Below are 15,615 nucleotides of genomic sequence, written 5' to 3'. Positions count from 1 at the left end.
TGAGATGTTTCTTGGAAACTCATCTCCAATTGCACCCAATGCATAGACAGTAAGCAGGAAACTTCAAGTACAAAGCACCATGCTATAAGGTGAACCCAAAACTCATAATTATTAAGTCTTGGTTGCTACTTTAAAGACTTCCTGCATTATTTTTTAATGAAAGTTAGTCTTAGCTGCATGTTGCTGTTTCATCAGTACAAGCATAATTTAAGTCTAATTTACAGGAATATAAAATGGTTGCAAAAAATATAAATGGTATCTGAATACAAGGTGTTGAGCATGAATACTTACCATTGTTTCTTTTAAGAACTAGAAAATGTCTGTCTATAGGTTCAGATTATTTTATGGTTCTAAAGGAGGTTAGGCCTGTTCTACCTAAGAAGTACATGCTAGGTTCTGGTTGTGCTTCCAGCACTCACAAGCACCAGGCCCAGCACTGAAGACAGACAGACAAGGGCCCCATACCCCAAAGGGTTTCTATCTTTTTGGAAGGGACAGATAAAACACTGACATACAACAGGAACTGAAATAAGACAGCATACCTTGTAATTCACAACACATGTGAGATCAAGTTTAATGAAACAGGCAATCAACGGATGTAAGAGCAGGGAACAGAACAACTCATTTTGTTTCATGCCCTGCATGGATGATATCCCCAAAACACTCTTCTCTTACAGTAATGAAAATGGCTAAACTATGCTATGTCTATTAGATGAAATATTACAGAACTATTAAAGTAGCAATGAAAGAAAATACATTCATGTGCTGAGTAAAAAATAGCATGTATTTCTATGTACAGCATAACTGCAATTATGCAAAAATACACATCTGTAAGGACAAAGACAAAAATAATTAGCAAAAGTGAGAATTACTACATGACATACTTGGATTGTGTGTGTGTTTGTTTTCTTTTAGTTTCTAAAATTTCTACAACATAGTTATATAATCTTTATAAATAAAAAATTTTAAATATCTTATACCTTTTTAAGATTCACTGACTACATTTACTGTACTAGCACCCAGTAGGTCCTCAAACATATTTTTTCATACATGAATTGAATATATTTTAGTCATATACTTTTGCTTCACAGTTAAAAATTAAACATGTCATTTAATCTTCCTAACTTCCCTGTGGAACAGTTAAAGAACAGTCAGTTTTTTTATCTTAGAGATGGAGCGAATGAGGCACACAGAAGTTGTGACTTGCCCCAAGCCACACAGTTAGTGACAGAGCCAGAGCTAGAACCCAGGTGTTTCACTTCATGTGTTTTAGAGTAAACAGTGATTCCCAGTGTGCTGTCAGTTCAACTGTTCTTATACTAATGGACAACACAATCAGAAATATTTCAGGTAGTTAGCAGCCTCATTTGCATAGTCAAGGGTAAGGAGGGTATTCAGTTTTTACAGAGTGGAAGATCCTCAATCTTTATTGGGTGTGCTTTTACATGAAACTTCACTTGCATAATGAGAATGGCCATGGGTAGACTTTGGTCATGGTGTAGTCTGACAAAAAGAGTAAAAAACTCAAATGCTTTCTTGCATTATATCCCAATTGAGTCTTTTTATTGAATGTTTGTCTGCAAACATTCTGCACAAGAAACATTGGACAGAAATTTAATCTTACCCCAATTAAATGTATCCTTGAAGGTACTTCTTCAGTCACCCGTACAGCTTCATCAAATACGTTGGCATTGGTCCGAGACAATAGGGCCACTTGCCCTTTGACATCACCTCTTATGCCACCTTTAGGGAGAGAACACAAACTCTGTGATGAATCAGAATAAAAGGGAAAGTTAACTTTTGTCCCAAAAAAAGAAATGGGAAATCTTACTTTGATGGTTTCCTCCAACCAAAGTCTTTTTCCTTACTCTCTTACAGACATCCAAGATAGTAGCTCCCACATAAGCAATTTCCACACCAAACCTAAAACTCTGTTGGAAAATAACACAACAAAAGGAGTTAGCAAGCCATACTGACATATGGAGCACATTTCTATGATTGCCAAGGTCTGATTCACCTTCCATAGAAAGGGGATTGGAAATTCTCTAGTGAAAAATCATTTACATCCAAATAAAAGCTTGGCAATAATTATTATCAGTAATTACAAAAAGTTACTGACTTTTCTTTCTTCCTTCTTCCTTACTCCCATCTTCTCACCTTTCTTTTGAACTCAGAGTGACAGAAAGAGAGGAAGAGATAGAGAGACAGATCTTCCATCTACTGATTTATTCCCTAAATGCCCACAACAGCAAGGTCTGGGCCAAGCTGAAACCAGAGCCAGGAACTCCATTGCAATCTCCCACGCAGGCAGCAGGAACCCAAGTACGTGGGCCATCATCTCCTGCCTTCCCAGGCACATTAGCAGAAGCTGGATCAGAAGTAGTGGAAACTCAAACTGCTACTCCAACATGGGACACCGGTGTTACAAGTGGTGTCTTAATTTCATATGCCACAATGCCACCTCCTCGACACTCTGGCAAATTTAAAAAAAAAAAAAAAAAGACCTAAATGAAAGATCTCTGTGAGTGAGATCCCAGCAGAAGGAATGGGCCATCAAAGAAGGAGGTACCTTTCTCTGAAGGGAGGAGAGAACTTCCACTTTGACTATGACCTTGTCTAAATAAGATCGGCGTTGGCAAACTCAAAATGCTTCCATAGCCTTGGCAACTCATGACAAGAGCCTCAGGTGATCACTGACGCCATAAACAAGAGTGTCAATTGTTAAGTCAACAACAGGAGTCACTGTGCACTTACTCCCCATGTAGGACCTCTGTCCTTAATGTGTTATACAATGTAAATTAATGCTATAACTAGTACTCAAACAGTACTTTACACTTTGTGTTTCTGTGTGGGTACAAACTGTTGAAATCTTTACCTAATATATACAAAATTGATCTTCTATATATAAAGAGAATTGAAAATGAATCTTGATGTGAATGGGATGGGAGAGGGAGCGGGAGATGGGAGGGAAGTTATGGGGGTGAAAAAGCCACTGTAATCCAAAAGCTGTACTTTGAAAATTTATATTTATTAAATAAAAGTTTAAAAAAATGTTTTGTGTCTGGAAACCCTAGAGTAATCTATTTTCGTCATCTCTCGCCTCTAAACCCAAACCTTGAGAATTCTTTCATCATCCTATATGTCATCTTTTCTTACCCCTGCTACCAGCTTACCTAGAAACTCAAACTTCATGGCTTAGCTTTTTGGCTTTTTCACCTCATCTCTTCCCACTTATTCTCTTTCCTGCTGTCAGATAATCTTTCCCAAACACTTCTATTAAATCGTTCCCTTACAAAAAAGAAAATAAAAAAAGAAGAGCAATAAACACAGAAATAAATGATGAGCTTGCTTTTAAGAACCCTGGAACAATCTAAAGAACTGTTATTTTCCATTCTTCCCAATACCAGCAGCGAACTACTTTTAAGCAAATCTACCTTTTTCAAATCAAATCTAGCAAACTCTAAATTATACAAAAAGCTAACAGAGGGCACGGGAAGTCTCCCCTCTTTACTTTTCAGATTAACATGGCCCCTGGCCTGGACAGTTTTGAGAAATATTTTGTAGTATTCCTCTGTACTGTAATTTGTCTGATGTCATTATCTCATGGTTAGACTAGAGTTATGGGTTTTACAAAGAAGACCACAGAGGTACAACACTGTTTCATCACATGCTCTCAAGGAATTCTTCTGAAAGGAAATGACGTCTTCTGATAGGTTTATTTACTTATTCAATCATTTACCTCAGTATGGAACAATGAATATTTATAATTTGGGTTATGATTTACACAAGAGTAATAATACAGCAATAGACTAGTATTTCTTAGAAATCTGGTTTTCACTGGTTGGCGTTGGTGCAGAGAGTTAAGCTGCTGCCTGCAACACCAGCATCTCATATGGGTGATGGTTCAATTCCCAGCTGCTTCACTTCTGGTCCAGCTTCCTGGTAATGTGCCTGGAAAAGCACTGGAGGATGGCCCAAGAACTTGGGCTCTTGTATCCACGTGGGAGGTACAGAAGAAACTCCTGGCATTGGACCAGTCTAGTTCAAGCTGCTGCAGCCATTTGGGGAGTGAACCAGTGGATGGAAGATCTCTCTCTCTCTCTGTAACTCTGCCTTTCAAATAAATAAAATAAATCTTAAACAAAAAACAAAAACCCACAATTCAGGTCATCAAAACAAGGAAAGTCTTTCACAGCCAAGAAGAGACTAAGGTGAGGATGGGCGTTGTGGTACAGTAGGTTAAGGTGCCTCTTAGGATGCCCCCATGACATACAAGACTGTGGCTCTGAGTCCCAGCTCTTCTGCTTCCAATGCAGTTTCCTGCCAACGCATCCTAGGTGGCAGTGGATGATGGTTCATGTGCTTGGGGCACTGCCATTGACACGGGAGACCAGGATGGAGTTCCAGGCTCCTGGCTTTGGCCTGCTCTAGCCTGGCTGTTGGTGACATTTTGGGAGTAAACCAATAGATGGAAGATACACTGCGCTCTCCCTCTTTCAAGAATACAAACAAACCAAGGAGCCTAAGGAGACATGACTATGTATAATGTGGTATCCTGAATGGGATCCTGGAGTAGCAAAAGACATTACTTAAAAAGGAAATTTGAATGAATTATGGACTTTGGTTTATAATAATGTTCTAAAATAACATACTGTCTATTAAAAAAATGTAACTACTCCGAGCTGATCCCACCAGAAATCACCACAAAGGACAGGGAATAAACTACATGGAGTCATGGGAGTCTACAGAACATTTCAGTAACATAACAGCATGATTTCACTCGAATACAAGTGACACATCTCACATTCTCCAACAAGAAATGAGTTTCTTAAAAGCTGCAGTTCACAAAGCTCTGGCCTCAGGACCCTTCACATTTTTAAAAATTACTGAGGCTTCCAAAGAGCCTTTCTTTGCAGAAGCTCTGTCTATATCTGACATATTAGAAACTTGAATTCATTTAAAAACAGTCATAAGCCTATAACATGATAGCAAGAAACATGTTTTTGGAATATTTTTCAAAGCAGAACAATTTATGCAGTAGAGTGGCACTGGATGACACTTTCTGCAAATTTCTAATTCTTGGCTCAACAGAGGACAGCTGGCTTCTCATGTTTACACATACGCTCAGTCTGTTGGGTACACTATCTTGGCTGAAGTTCATGAAGAAAATGTAGCCTCTCGCAGGTGTGTAGGTAAAAAGGGAAGAGATGTTTATCATGTTTTTACCCACTCAAGGACCCAGGAGTTGTCATGCTCACTGTGGCTCGTACAAGTTTTCTCTGACTTCTAATTTCACTCGAAAGGCAACAATTTTATCTTTGGCAGCAGACACTGTTAGTCGTTTTCCTGAAAGTCACACAGCTCATTTCAATCATCTTTGAGAAAATGTCAAATACTTAGTCTGAATAATTAGAGTTGATCTGTTAGTGTTTGTTTAAGTAAAAGAAAGTGTAAGAAAAAGCTGCCAGTTCAGCTCACAACTCAATTGCAACAGTGTTCCTCTTCATACAGTCCCCAAGCTTCCATCTGCAGCAGAAGTACTCTGGGTATCCTTCTCACTTCAACACACAGAATATTGAAAGACAGATACGAAACTGTCAACAAATATTACGCTTTTGTGCGCTTCATCAAGGGCAGTCTTGAGTGAGTTTCCAGATCATTATTATTATTTTTTTTTACCCTGAATGTGCTGACAGAATATGACAACTGCTAGTCTAGTTTGGTGCCAATACCTCGATCCATGGTAGATGCCAGCAGTTTCACCTATCACTGCTTCACACCAACAGTGCAAATGTCAATGGAGCACAAAAGGGCAAATACCTATGATGAAAGTTTTGACTTTGCAGACGCCCTTACAACCACTCATTGAGAACCACTATTTATGAACATGGATTTGCTACATTCAGTGATCTGGCTTAATGTCATGTACAGTGTCTGGCACATAGAGAACCACTATTTATGAACATGGATTTGCTACATTCAGTGATCTGGCTTAATGTCATGTACAGTGTCTGGCACATAAAAAAACCAGGAGGGAAAATCAAATGCTTCCTTATACACATACGTGTGAGGACTCAGAGAAAGCGCTCTTACCTGTGTGAGATAGAAGACATGAGTGTGGGGGACTGTGAACAGAGCATTGACTGCACCACGGAATGTATAGATCTGCTGGTGGGGGTCACCTACAAAGATCTTCCCACATGGCTGAGACAAAACTATATTCATGATAGCTGCGACCAATAAGAGGGAAAGTTGAGTAAGTATGAAGGAGTCCAATCCGTGAAGCAAAAAGAAACTCTGTTTAAGAAAGAAAAGGGTGAGAATGCTTTCACAAAACTAAGCCAGGACATGCTCGACAGCAAAGCTGCCTTCTTCTGCAGCACAGACACACTCATTCAAAAGAAATAATTTTTTTTTTGACAGGCAGAGTGGACAGTGAGAGAGAGAGACAGAAAGAAAGGTCTTCCTTTGCCGTTGGTTCACCCTCCAATGGCCGCCGCGGCTGGCGCACCGCGCTGATCCGAAGGCAGGAGCCAGGTGCTTCTCCTGGTCTCCCATGGGGTGCAGGGCCCAAGTACTTGAGCCATCCTCCACTGCACTCCTGGGCCACAGCAGAGAGCTGGCCTGGAAGAGGGGCAACCGGGACAGAATCTGGCACCCTGACCAGGACTAGAACCTGGTGTGCCAGCACCACGAGGCAGAGGATTAGCCTATTGAGCCGCGGCGCCGGCCAATATAAATAATTTTAAAATGGACAAAAGAGGGGCCAGTGCTGTGGCACAGCGGGTAAAGCCACCACCTGCAGTGCCGGCATCCCATATGAGCGCCGGTTTGAGTAATGGCTGCTCCACTTCCAATCCAGCTCTGTGCTATGGCCAGGGAAAGCAGTGGAAGATGGCCCAAGTCCTTGGGCCCCTGCAGCTGGTGGGAGATCTGGAAGAAGCTCCTGGCTTTGAATCAGCACAGCTCTGACCATTGCATGAGTAAACCGGCAGATGGAAGACCTCTCTCTTTCTCTCTCTCTATGCCTCTCCTTCACTCTCTGTGTAACTCTTTCAAATAAAATAAATAAATCTTTAAAAAGAAATAGACAAAAGAAACCGTTTCTGTGCCTAGGGATGCAGATTGTTTTCAGTCCTGGATGAATTACTCATTATAAGAAGATATACAGGCAAGTAAAAAAAGAGGCAAACTGTGTTCTCTCACATTGTTATCCAAAAGTGACATAGAAAGTCACATTTCTAAAACGTATCGCCACTTGAGAAGTCCACAACATGAAATTTTCACTATGAATTCTTTTTCCATTCAGAATGAGTCTAAGGTCCTTATCAGCTCATGAGCTACATTCAGTCAGTATTTTAAGAAAAATTTAAGTAAAACACATGGAGGAAATAAACCTGCTCTAGGTGTAGAGAAAGGACAACTGTTGAAATCAAGTCAAATAAAAAAGGATTTCTGAATGACTAAGTATCATTTGCTCTTCTTCTTTATCACAAATAATAATGATCAACTTATTTCACACATATGTCCTCTTACATAATCATGATGCTGTTTCTATGTATTTGAGACTACTGATGTCCTGAATAGTTTATCACCTGGGGTACAGTCCTGGGCCTCATCCACAAAGATGGCGTCAAAAGAGGCAAGCAAAGGCTTGCTCAGCTGCCAGAGTTTCAGATAGCCTAGAAGAAGGGAGTAGTGAGTCATAACTTGAAAAACAAACAGCTACATTTAACAGATAGAAAATGTCTGGAAAATGGCCTACCATCATGAGTCATTTGGTAAGCCTCCTCTTTGCATTCCCCTAGCTTCTGCATGTTGTCCCACAGTCGGCTTGCTTCAAGGACACCATTCTGGAAAGCAAGAGATAATGGTAACTTGCAATTTAACACTTTGGAAAAGACAGAACTCTGAAATTACACTTTCATTTCCACATACAGCAATCTCAGTAAAAGATCATCATAGAATGGTCACAGCAGGCACCTCCTGAACCTCCTAAGGCTTCCTGACAGCCTTTAAATATTGTGGAGGGTCTTGATGCCAAGAAAAATGAGGGGGAAGTACCAAGTCCATGACAGAGCACTGCACAGAGTCACAACAGCTGATGAGCTATCTTTGTAGATTTATTACTGGTACGTAATTCATCAAAAGAAATGACTGTAAAGTTGTGATAAAAATAATAGACTTTTCTACTAGCGAAATCTATGCAGAACCAATAGCCAAAACACAAACACAAAGAAACAAGAAATTAGAAAAGATTCCCAGTCACCACGAAAGATCAGGTTTCAGGACGAGATGATTCAACAACAAGCTCTAATAAGTCGTGAGCAAGTCAATGATGTATCTTATCCGTCACAGAATGAAGTGAGAGGTCTAAGAGTGTACTTCATTGGAGAGAATGCTACATGATCCACGGGGATCACTACGGGGCTACAGTCTCACCCTCCGTTGGCAACTCCCTACAGAGTTCTGAGGACAGAAAGACAGAAAACACACTATACTACTGGAGTACTCACCAGTTTCTCACTCTGTTCCACCATGACTCTTTGTCCTTGGCTGTTCTTACACCAAATAGGCACATGATCGATGGTCAGCTCTTCATCAGCCGAGGCAAAGAAGTTTTCTAAAGTCTTACACACTAGCTTGGCCCTTATGAATCCCCCTTTCCCTTCAGCAAGAACAGAATTGACCATGAAGGGTGTTAACTTGAATAGATTCAACTTCTTCTTCAACTGGTATCTGCAATGTACACACCAAATAAACAGTATTTGACTTTCAAGTCACTGTGGTATTCAGTATTTCCTCCATTCCCTCCAACGACACCACAAGGTAGCTCTAAGGACCACACACACACACACGCACACACACGAGACAGAAGTTTTTAAATGCCAGAGAAGTTCTGAAAGGTCCACACTTGACTAAAAATGGCTGACAATAGGCTTTTAGGAATTCACATACAATAGTCCAGAAGGTCAGTCAGCTCACAGCGAATACTACTATTCCAATGTGTGGGTCCAGGCTCCAAGAGGCCCCCCAAGGGGGTACTCAATGTGCCTTTAAAACTCCACATCTGGGAAACCTGCGGCAAGCAGACTTCTGCTGAGGGCCCCTGACCAGCTCTCCGAGGAAAGCCTAAAACTAATCAAGATTTTTGACACCTCAAACTGCAAACAAGTCATTTCAACTTTTTGTGCCTCAATTACAGAGAACTGAGAATGCCCTTCAGCAAGATATTATCATTGGTGAGTAATATATTTTTGTAAGATAAAAGTATCAGTCATTAAACCTGTATTTATCTCTGGCCTATAAAGGGAGATAACAGCATTACATTTTCTTAATGTCATGACGTAGGTTCATATGCAATCATAAAGATCACGTGAAAAACAGTAAGATATGACAAAGATGCCAGCATTAGTAATGCTCACTTCCGTCCAACGTGTCCGTAGGCCATGGAATGAAAGGTTTTGCAGATGACATTGCTGGGGAAGACAAGTTCAGCTTGTTTTGCAATGCTCTTGTTGAATGTCACATAGAGAAACTTGCTCTCAGACCACTTCTCTGCATACTTGACAAGGGTAGAGGTCTTCCCCGTGCCTAGGAAAGCCGTGAGAAGAAGATGTAACCCTCTGACCAGGCAACGAATTTTCCAACCAGGTCTTGCCCAGGCTTATCCTGCCCTGGCAGGAACAAACTTTTCATTACTGTCAAAAAAGGATCAGCAGACTCTAAGCCAGACTGGAGCAGGCTAGGATCCTGGCTCTGCAGATTCTAGCTAAGTAATAAACAGCAAGTCACCTGAGCTCACTGAGCTTCAGTCTGCTCCTCAGCAACACATTGGTAACATTTACTTGTAGGATGTATGAGGACAAGGACAATCATCAAGGCCTCAGAAAGAGGAATTCAGAAAATTATGGCTATTGAAGGCCTAGCAGTCACTTATGCTCCTAAAGCATACACGTAAGATTCAAGACTCTTGTGATCCATTCGAAAGTCTCCTGTCGGCCCTACCTCTCTATTATGCAATTATTCCATTATTTAGTCTGTCATTGATTTAACAAGTATTTATTCATTTATTTTTTGAGAGATACAGAGAGAAAGAGACAGACTGATTGGTTGACAGAAACCTCTCATCTACTGTTTCACTCCCAGATGCCCACAACAACCCCCGGCTGTGGTCAAGGCCAGGAGTTAGGAACTCAATCAAGGTCTCCCACGTAGGTGACAGGCATCCAATCACTTCAGTCATCACCAACGCCTGTCAGAGTCTGCATAAGCAGGAGGCTGGAGTCAAGAGCCTGAGGCAGGTATTGCTGCCAGGCACTCATACATGGAGTTCAGAAGTCTTAACTGGCTTATCAGCTAATGGCCAAACGCTTGCCCCATTTATCACATATCTATTGAGCATCTACTATATATTCAGCTGTATGCGAAGCACTATGAGTGAATTTTAAAATACACATCACAATCTAGTTGTGAAGAAAATCATGAGACTGGAAAGACATGAAGACAAAAAGGTATATATTTTGACACACAGATCCAGTGTCAAATTCTGGCTCTACTGCTGACTTGCTTATGTAAAATCAAGCCAGTCTTTGAATTTCAATTTCTTTAATCTATAAAATACGTACACGTAATTAACCTTATCGGATGCTGTTAGGATTATCCAGGCACATTGCAGACAAGAAATGATTGTTGTTAGTGGGATATTTAGGCAGAAAAGAAGCAGGAAAGGGTTCCAGTTAGAGAAAACAGCATGAGCAAAGGTTCAGACAGAAGAACAGCCAAGTACTTTAGGAGACTGTAAGTAGAGCAGCATAGCTGACTGAGATAGGAAAATAGCAAACAACACATTTAGGAAAGTAACTTGGAGCCAAAGGAGGGAGGGCCCCCAAAACATCACTCTTCTTAGGTGGCAACTAGAATCATCTGAGAAGGTGATTAATATGACTCATCTCTAAAAAGCAATATGTGAGTATATACGATGATAAATGATAGACAGGATTAACTAATCCCACTGGTTTCTACCCCACAAACTAATTCCTATGAACTATTTGTCTAAACAAGAATTCCAATGCTTTTGAGATGATTTGGTTGAAGTAGGTTGATAACAGGTCACAGTAAAGATGCTCTGGTCAAGGAGCAGGGGGATCGGCACTGTGGTGTAGTGGGTACAGCTGCTGCCTGGGATACCAGCAACCTATATGGACACTGGTTTGAGCCCCAGCCGCTCCACTTCTGATCCAGCTACCTGCTAGCACGCCTGAGAAAGCAGCAGAGGATGGTCCAAGCGGTTGGGCCCCCGCACTCATGTGGGAGACCTAGAGGAAGCTTCTAGCTCCCTGCTTCAGCCTGGTCCTGCCCTAGCTGTTGTGGCCATCTGTGGAGTAAACCAGCAGATGGGAGATCAGTCTCTCTCTGTAGCTCTTTCAAATAAATAATCTTAAAAAAAAAGAAAAGAAAAAAATGATGCTGGGGTTGGAAGCAGGAAGGGAACATAGTGATAAAAGGCAAAAAGTTAGTATCATGAACTGATGCTGTATTCCAGGAACCTGATGCAAGCTCCCTTACCTGCAAAGGCCATGATTTTTACCACCTGGAGAGGTTCCATCTTATGATTCAGAATCAGTTGTTGTTCATGTGTAAGTTGGATGGTTGTTTTCTTGCTATAATCATGAGAAAAAAAAAAAAGTAGAAAAGAAAATGTAATTGAAAAGCTGGGAGGAGGAACTGCCCAAAAACCAAACAAACTTGGATTAATGAAAGTTGCCCCAAAAACCCTCCACTTAAGAGGATAAAAAATGCTCTGAAACTAGATTATGATGGTAGTTGCACAACTCAGGAAATTTTACTAAAAATCATTCGGTACTATATAATCTTAAAATGGATGAATTTTCCATAATATCAATTACACATCAATACAATTACAGTAAAATAAAACAGCTCCACTAGCTAAGTATGAGAAAGACAAAATGCATACCTGTACCTTTAAATATACATACCCTGGCAAAACAGATGGCTCCTCTTTACCTCTTGTGGCCTGAGCACAGGAATTTTCCTGAAGATACAGGCAATAGAAAATGTTGTAGTGGATTCTAACAGAAAAAAAAAAAAAAGCAGATACAGACAGTTTCAAATTCAAGTCACAATCTGTACCTTATTTTTCTTCAGATATATGTATATGTAAACTCCTTACCATTTCTAAAAACAAAATACCACCATTTGGGGCAAGCATTAGCCTAGTGGTTAAGATTTTGGTTAAGAGGCCCTTGTTCCACATCAGAGTACCTGAGTTTGATACCAGGTTCTGACTTCTGACTCCAGCTTATGCCTAATGAAGACTCCAGGAGATACTGGTGATGGCTCAAGTGATTGGGTTCCTGTTACCCATGTGGGAGATCTGTACTGAGTTCTTGGTTCTGGCTTTGGCCTCATCTGGGTGCCATGGCAGGCATTTGGAGAATGAACCAGCAGAAGGGAATTTGTTCTCAGGACTGCACACTTGCTCTCTCTAGCTCTCACTTTCTCTCTCTCTCTCCCCCTGATTCTCAAAAACAAAACAAAAACTTAAAAAGAAAACATTACCATTATAGAAAAAAATGGGAAGAAATTGATTTAAATATATATGCAGCTGACAAAAGCATTCTTAGAGAACATAGTTCTAGGAAAGGTATGATATTTCTGTGTATCATGTCAAAGGGAGAAAGAAATCAGGACATGCTCTTTAGCCATCATGAGCATCGTGAGCATCATGAGCTGTGACCTTAAAAACCAAACATAGCCAAGAAGCAGTAAGAACCAGTGCTAAGCAGCTGGGCTGGAGCTGGAACCAAGTACAGGACCTTCTCACTTTATCAGGGACTCCTCTTTTCCTTGCAAGGCATTACCTATTGCTGATGTTAATCCCCTTCTCCCTCATGGCATACAGCAGCACAGCTATGCAGTACAAGGTCTCAGTGATGTCTGGCATGGTCACTGTAGAACTGGGTCTCCTGAGGCAGAAGAGCAGTTTCTGGATGTCATTCACACTGCTGGACAGGAGCACGACAGCTGCCACCAGAGCCCAGACATTGACTCCCTGTAGAGTGAGGTGCACAGAGGGGAGGAGAGACCAGACACAGGCTGCGATCAATACAATTCAGAGAATCGGCGAGGAAAGCCACGTCTGGGGTTTGGGTGCCATCTATAAACTCCCTGAACTGTGGGAAACACAGAACCTTTTGTTTTACTTTAGATTGCTTCTCATCAGCACTCTTGAGAGTTGAGATCTGAGTTTTTCTTTATCTACATAACATTTATATAGCATCTAACAAAGAACCTCGCACAGAGATGGACCTCTCAAAACATGAGTTCCATCTCCGCTGCCCACCATTCCTCTCCAGGCACCATGAGCTCTCAGGTCTACAAGTGCTCAACAGAGTACAAAGAGGGCAACCAGCTAGTGAGCGACTACCTGGGAGTGGTCTTCAGGGAGGAAATCAAGACCAGCAATTCTCCAGCACGATGATGCCAATTTACTATTTATTTTATTATTGAGTAGTTATTAGGTAATATTAAATATTGAAATTTTACCTTGTTTTGTGAAGACAGTATGCTCCATTTGGTAATGTCTAAGTAAAGGTTCACTAACACATATCATTATGTCTATATCATCACAATTCCACCTATTAGGGAATACATTTCAAAAAAGGATAATCCCATGCACCTCCCAGTAAAACTACACTGTTAAAGAAAACCCATTCTACCAGCATCAGCAATCATTTCATTTAAGACAGAGAGAAAAAATGCAGATGCCTGGGTTTCCAACCTTCTATCACAAGCAGAATACCGGTGGAGGTTGCATGCCTTTGCAGAAAGCTGGAATCAGAGAAGAGTCAGGAACTGAACCCAGGCATCATGGCATGATTTGGGAGCACCCTATGCCGAAACTCTAACTGCTGAGCCAAATGCCCGCCACATGTTATTTCTTCAAGTTTTAAGAGTTATTTATTTCTTTATTTGAAAGGTAAAGTGTGTGTGTGGGAGATAAAGAGAGAGAGAGAAAATCTGAGAACCCCTGATCTGGTCAAGGAGCAACAGGATTGAGATTCAGGAAACTGAAGGCTATTTCCAGCTTCATATTATCTCACTGTGTGTCTACAGCAGGACCCTGATTTTCTCTGTCCTTTTTAAACAAACAAAGGTTGTAAAGAATGAGCTGTCTTGGCCGGCACCACGGCTCACTAGGCTAATCCTCCTCCTGTAGCACTGGTACGCCGGGTTCTTGTCCTGGTTGGGGCGCCAGTTCTGTCCCAGTTGCTCCTCTTCCAGTCCAGCTCTCTGCTGTGGCCCAGGAAGGCAGTGGAGGATGGCCCAAGTACACTTGAGCCCCGCACCCGCATAGGGAGACCAGAAGGAAGCACCTGGCTCCTGGCTTCGGATTGGTGCAGCACGTCGGCCATAGTGGCCATTTGGGGGGTGAACCAATGGAAGGAAGACCTTTCTCTCTGTCTCTCTCTCTCTCTCTCACTGTCTAACTCTGCCTCTCAAAAAAAAAAAAGAATGAGCTGTCTTGTGAATAAATCTTGGGGCTAGCATTGTGGCACAATGGGTTAAGCCACTGCCTGTGACACCAAGATCTTATATCAGAGTGCTGATTCAAGTCCTGACTGCTCTGCTTTTGATCCAACTCCCTGCTAATGTGCCTGAGGAATAACAGACAATGGTCCAAGTGCTTGAGTCCCTGCCAACTCACACGAGACCTGGAAGGAGTTCTGGGCTTCTGGACATTGTGGTCATTTGGGGAGTGAGGCAGCAGATGGAAGATTTCTCTCTGTCTGTCTTTCCTTCTTTCCTCTCTCTCTGTCACTGTGCCTTTCAAATAAACAAATCTTAAAAAAAAAAAAAATCCTATTATTCCAAGTGTTCAAAGGCTAGATGACCATGTTTCAAGAATGTTTCAGGAATATTTCAGAGCAGATTCCTTAACAGAATGAGAAAATCGAGGAAATATTTTTAAAAACTCTCTCCAAATTGAAATCTATCATTATAAGGCCTTTTATTTCTCCAGTAGGAACAATGACAAGATTTTTTTTTTATTATTTGACAGATAGAGTTAGACAGTGAGAGAGAGAGAGAGACAGAGAGAAAGGTCTTCCTTCTGTTGGTTCACTCCCCAAATGGCTGCCATGGCTGGTGCTGCGCCAATCCGAAGCCAGGAGCCAGGTGCCAGGTGCTTCTTCCCGGTCTCCCATGCAGGTGCAGGGGCCCAAGCACTTAGGCCATCCTCCTCTGCCCTTCCGGGCCACAGCAGAGAGCTGGACTGGAAGAGGAGCAATCAGGACTAGAACCTGGCGCCTATATGGGATGCCGGCGCCACAGGTGGAGGATTAGCCAAGTGAGCCATGGCATTGGCCCAATGACAAGGTTAATACATCAAAGCACTCAGAGACTGAAGATTTTTGAAAACAAATATTTTAAGTGAAAAGTGATCCCTGTTAGGAATTTGGAAAACATTATGCTGAGTGAAATAAGCCAGTCCCAAAGGGACAAATATCGTATGTTCTCCCTTATCGGTGACAACTAACTGAGCACCAAAAAGGAAACCTGTTAAAGTGAAATGAACACTATGAGAAACGG

General features: G+C 41.5%; 1 protein-coding gene and 1 long non-coding RNA gene across 15 annotated transcripts in view; one reads left to right on the top strand and one right to left on the bottom strand.

Annotated features, from left to right (window-relative positions):
* Window positions 1–15,615, bottom strand: part of LOC100359008 (F-box DNA helicase 1) — an 87,978-nt gene that overhangs the window by 53,102 nt on the left and 19,261 nt on the right. For all 14 annotated transcript variants that reach the window (XR_011381591.1, XM_070055791.1, XM_070055800.1 and 11 more), the window contains 10 exons: window positions 12,885–13,075; window positions 12,000–12,092; window positions 11,569–11,663; window positions 9,426–9,594; window positions 8,517–8,739; window positions 7,766–7,853; window positions 7,596–7,682; window positions 6,094–6,230; window positions 1,832–1,931; window positions 1,625–1,743 (listed from right to left, as the gene is read on the bottom strand). Coding sequence is in view for 13 of the 14 variants with exons in the window: in XM_070055791.1 (XP_069911892.1) it covers window positions 1,625–1,743; window positions 1,832–1,931; window positions 6,094–6,230; window positions 7,596–7,682; window positions 7,766–7,853; window positions 8,517–8,739; window positions 9,426–9,594; window positions 11,569–11,663; window positions 12,000–12,092; window positions 12,885–13,075 (1,302 nt within the window). In the remaining variant the exon portion in view is untranslated. The remainder of the gene's footprint in view (window positions 1–1,624; window positions 1,744–1,831; window positions 1,932–6,093; window positions 6,231–7,595; window positions 7,683–7,765; window positions 7,854–8,516; window positions 8,740–9,425; window positions 9,595–11,568; window positions 11,664–11,999; window positions 12,093–12,884; window positions 13,076–15,615) is intronic.
* Window positions 9,472–11,701, top strand: LOC138845015 (uncharacterized). Its single transcript, XR_011381592.1, has 2 exons — window positions 9,472–10,058; window positions 10,278–11,701. It is a non-coding gene; the product is annotated as an uncharacterized lncRNA (long non-coding RNA).

This window comes from Oryctolagus cuniculus, chromosome 13, assembly GCF_964237555.1.
Source record: "Oryctolagus cuniculus chromosome 13, mOryCun1.1, whole genome shotgun sequence".
NCBI classification, from domain to species: Eukaryota; Metazoa; Chordata; class Mammalia; order Lagomorpha; family Leporidae; genus Oryctolagus; species Oryctolagus cuniculus.
The sequence above is the reverse complement of the archived record's forward strand: the minus strand, read 5'-3'. Positions and strand labels throughout refer to the sequence as shown.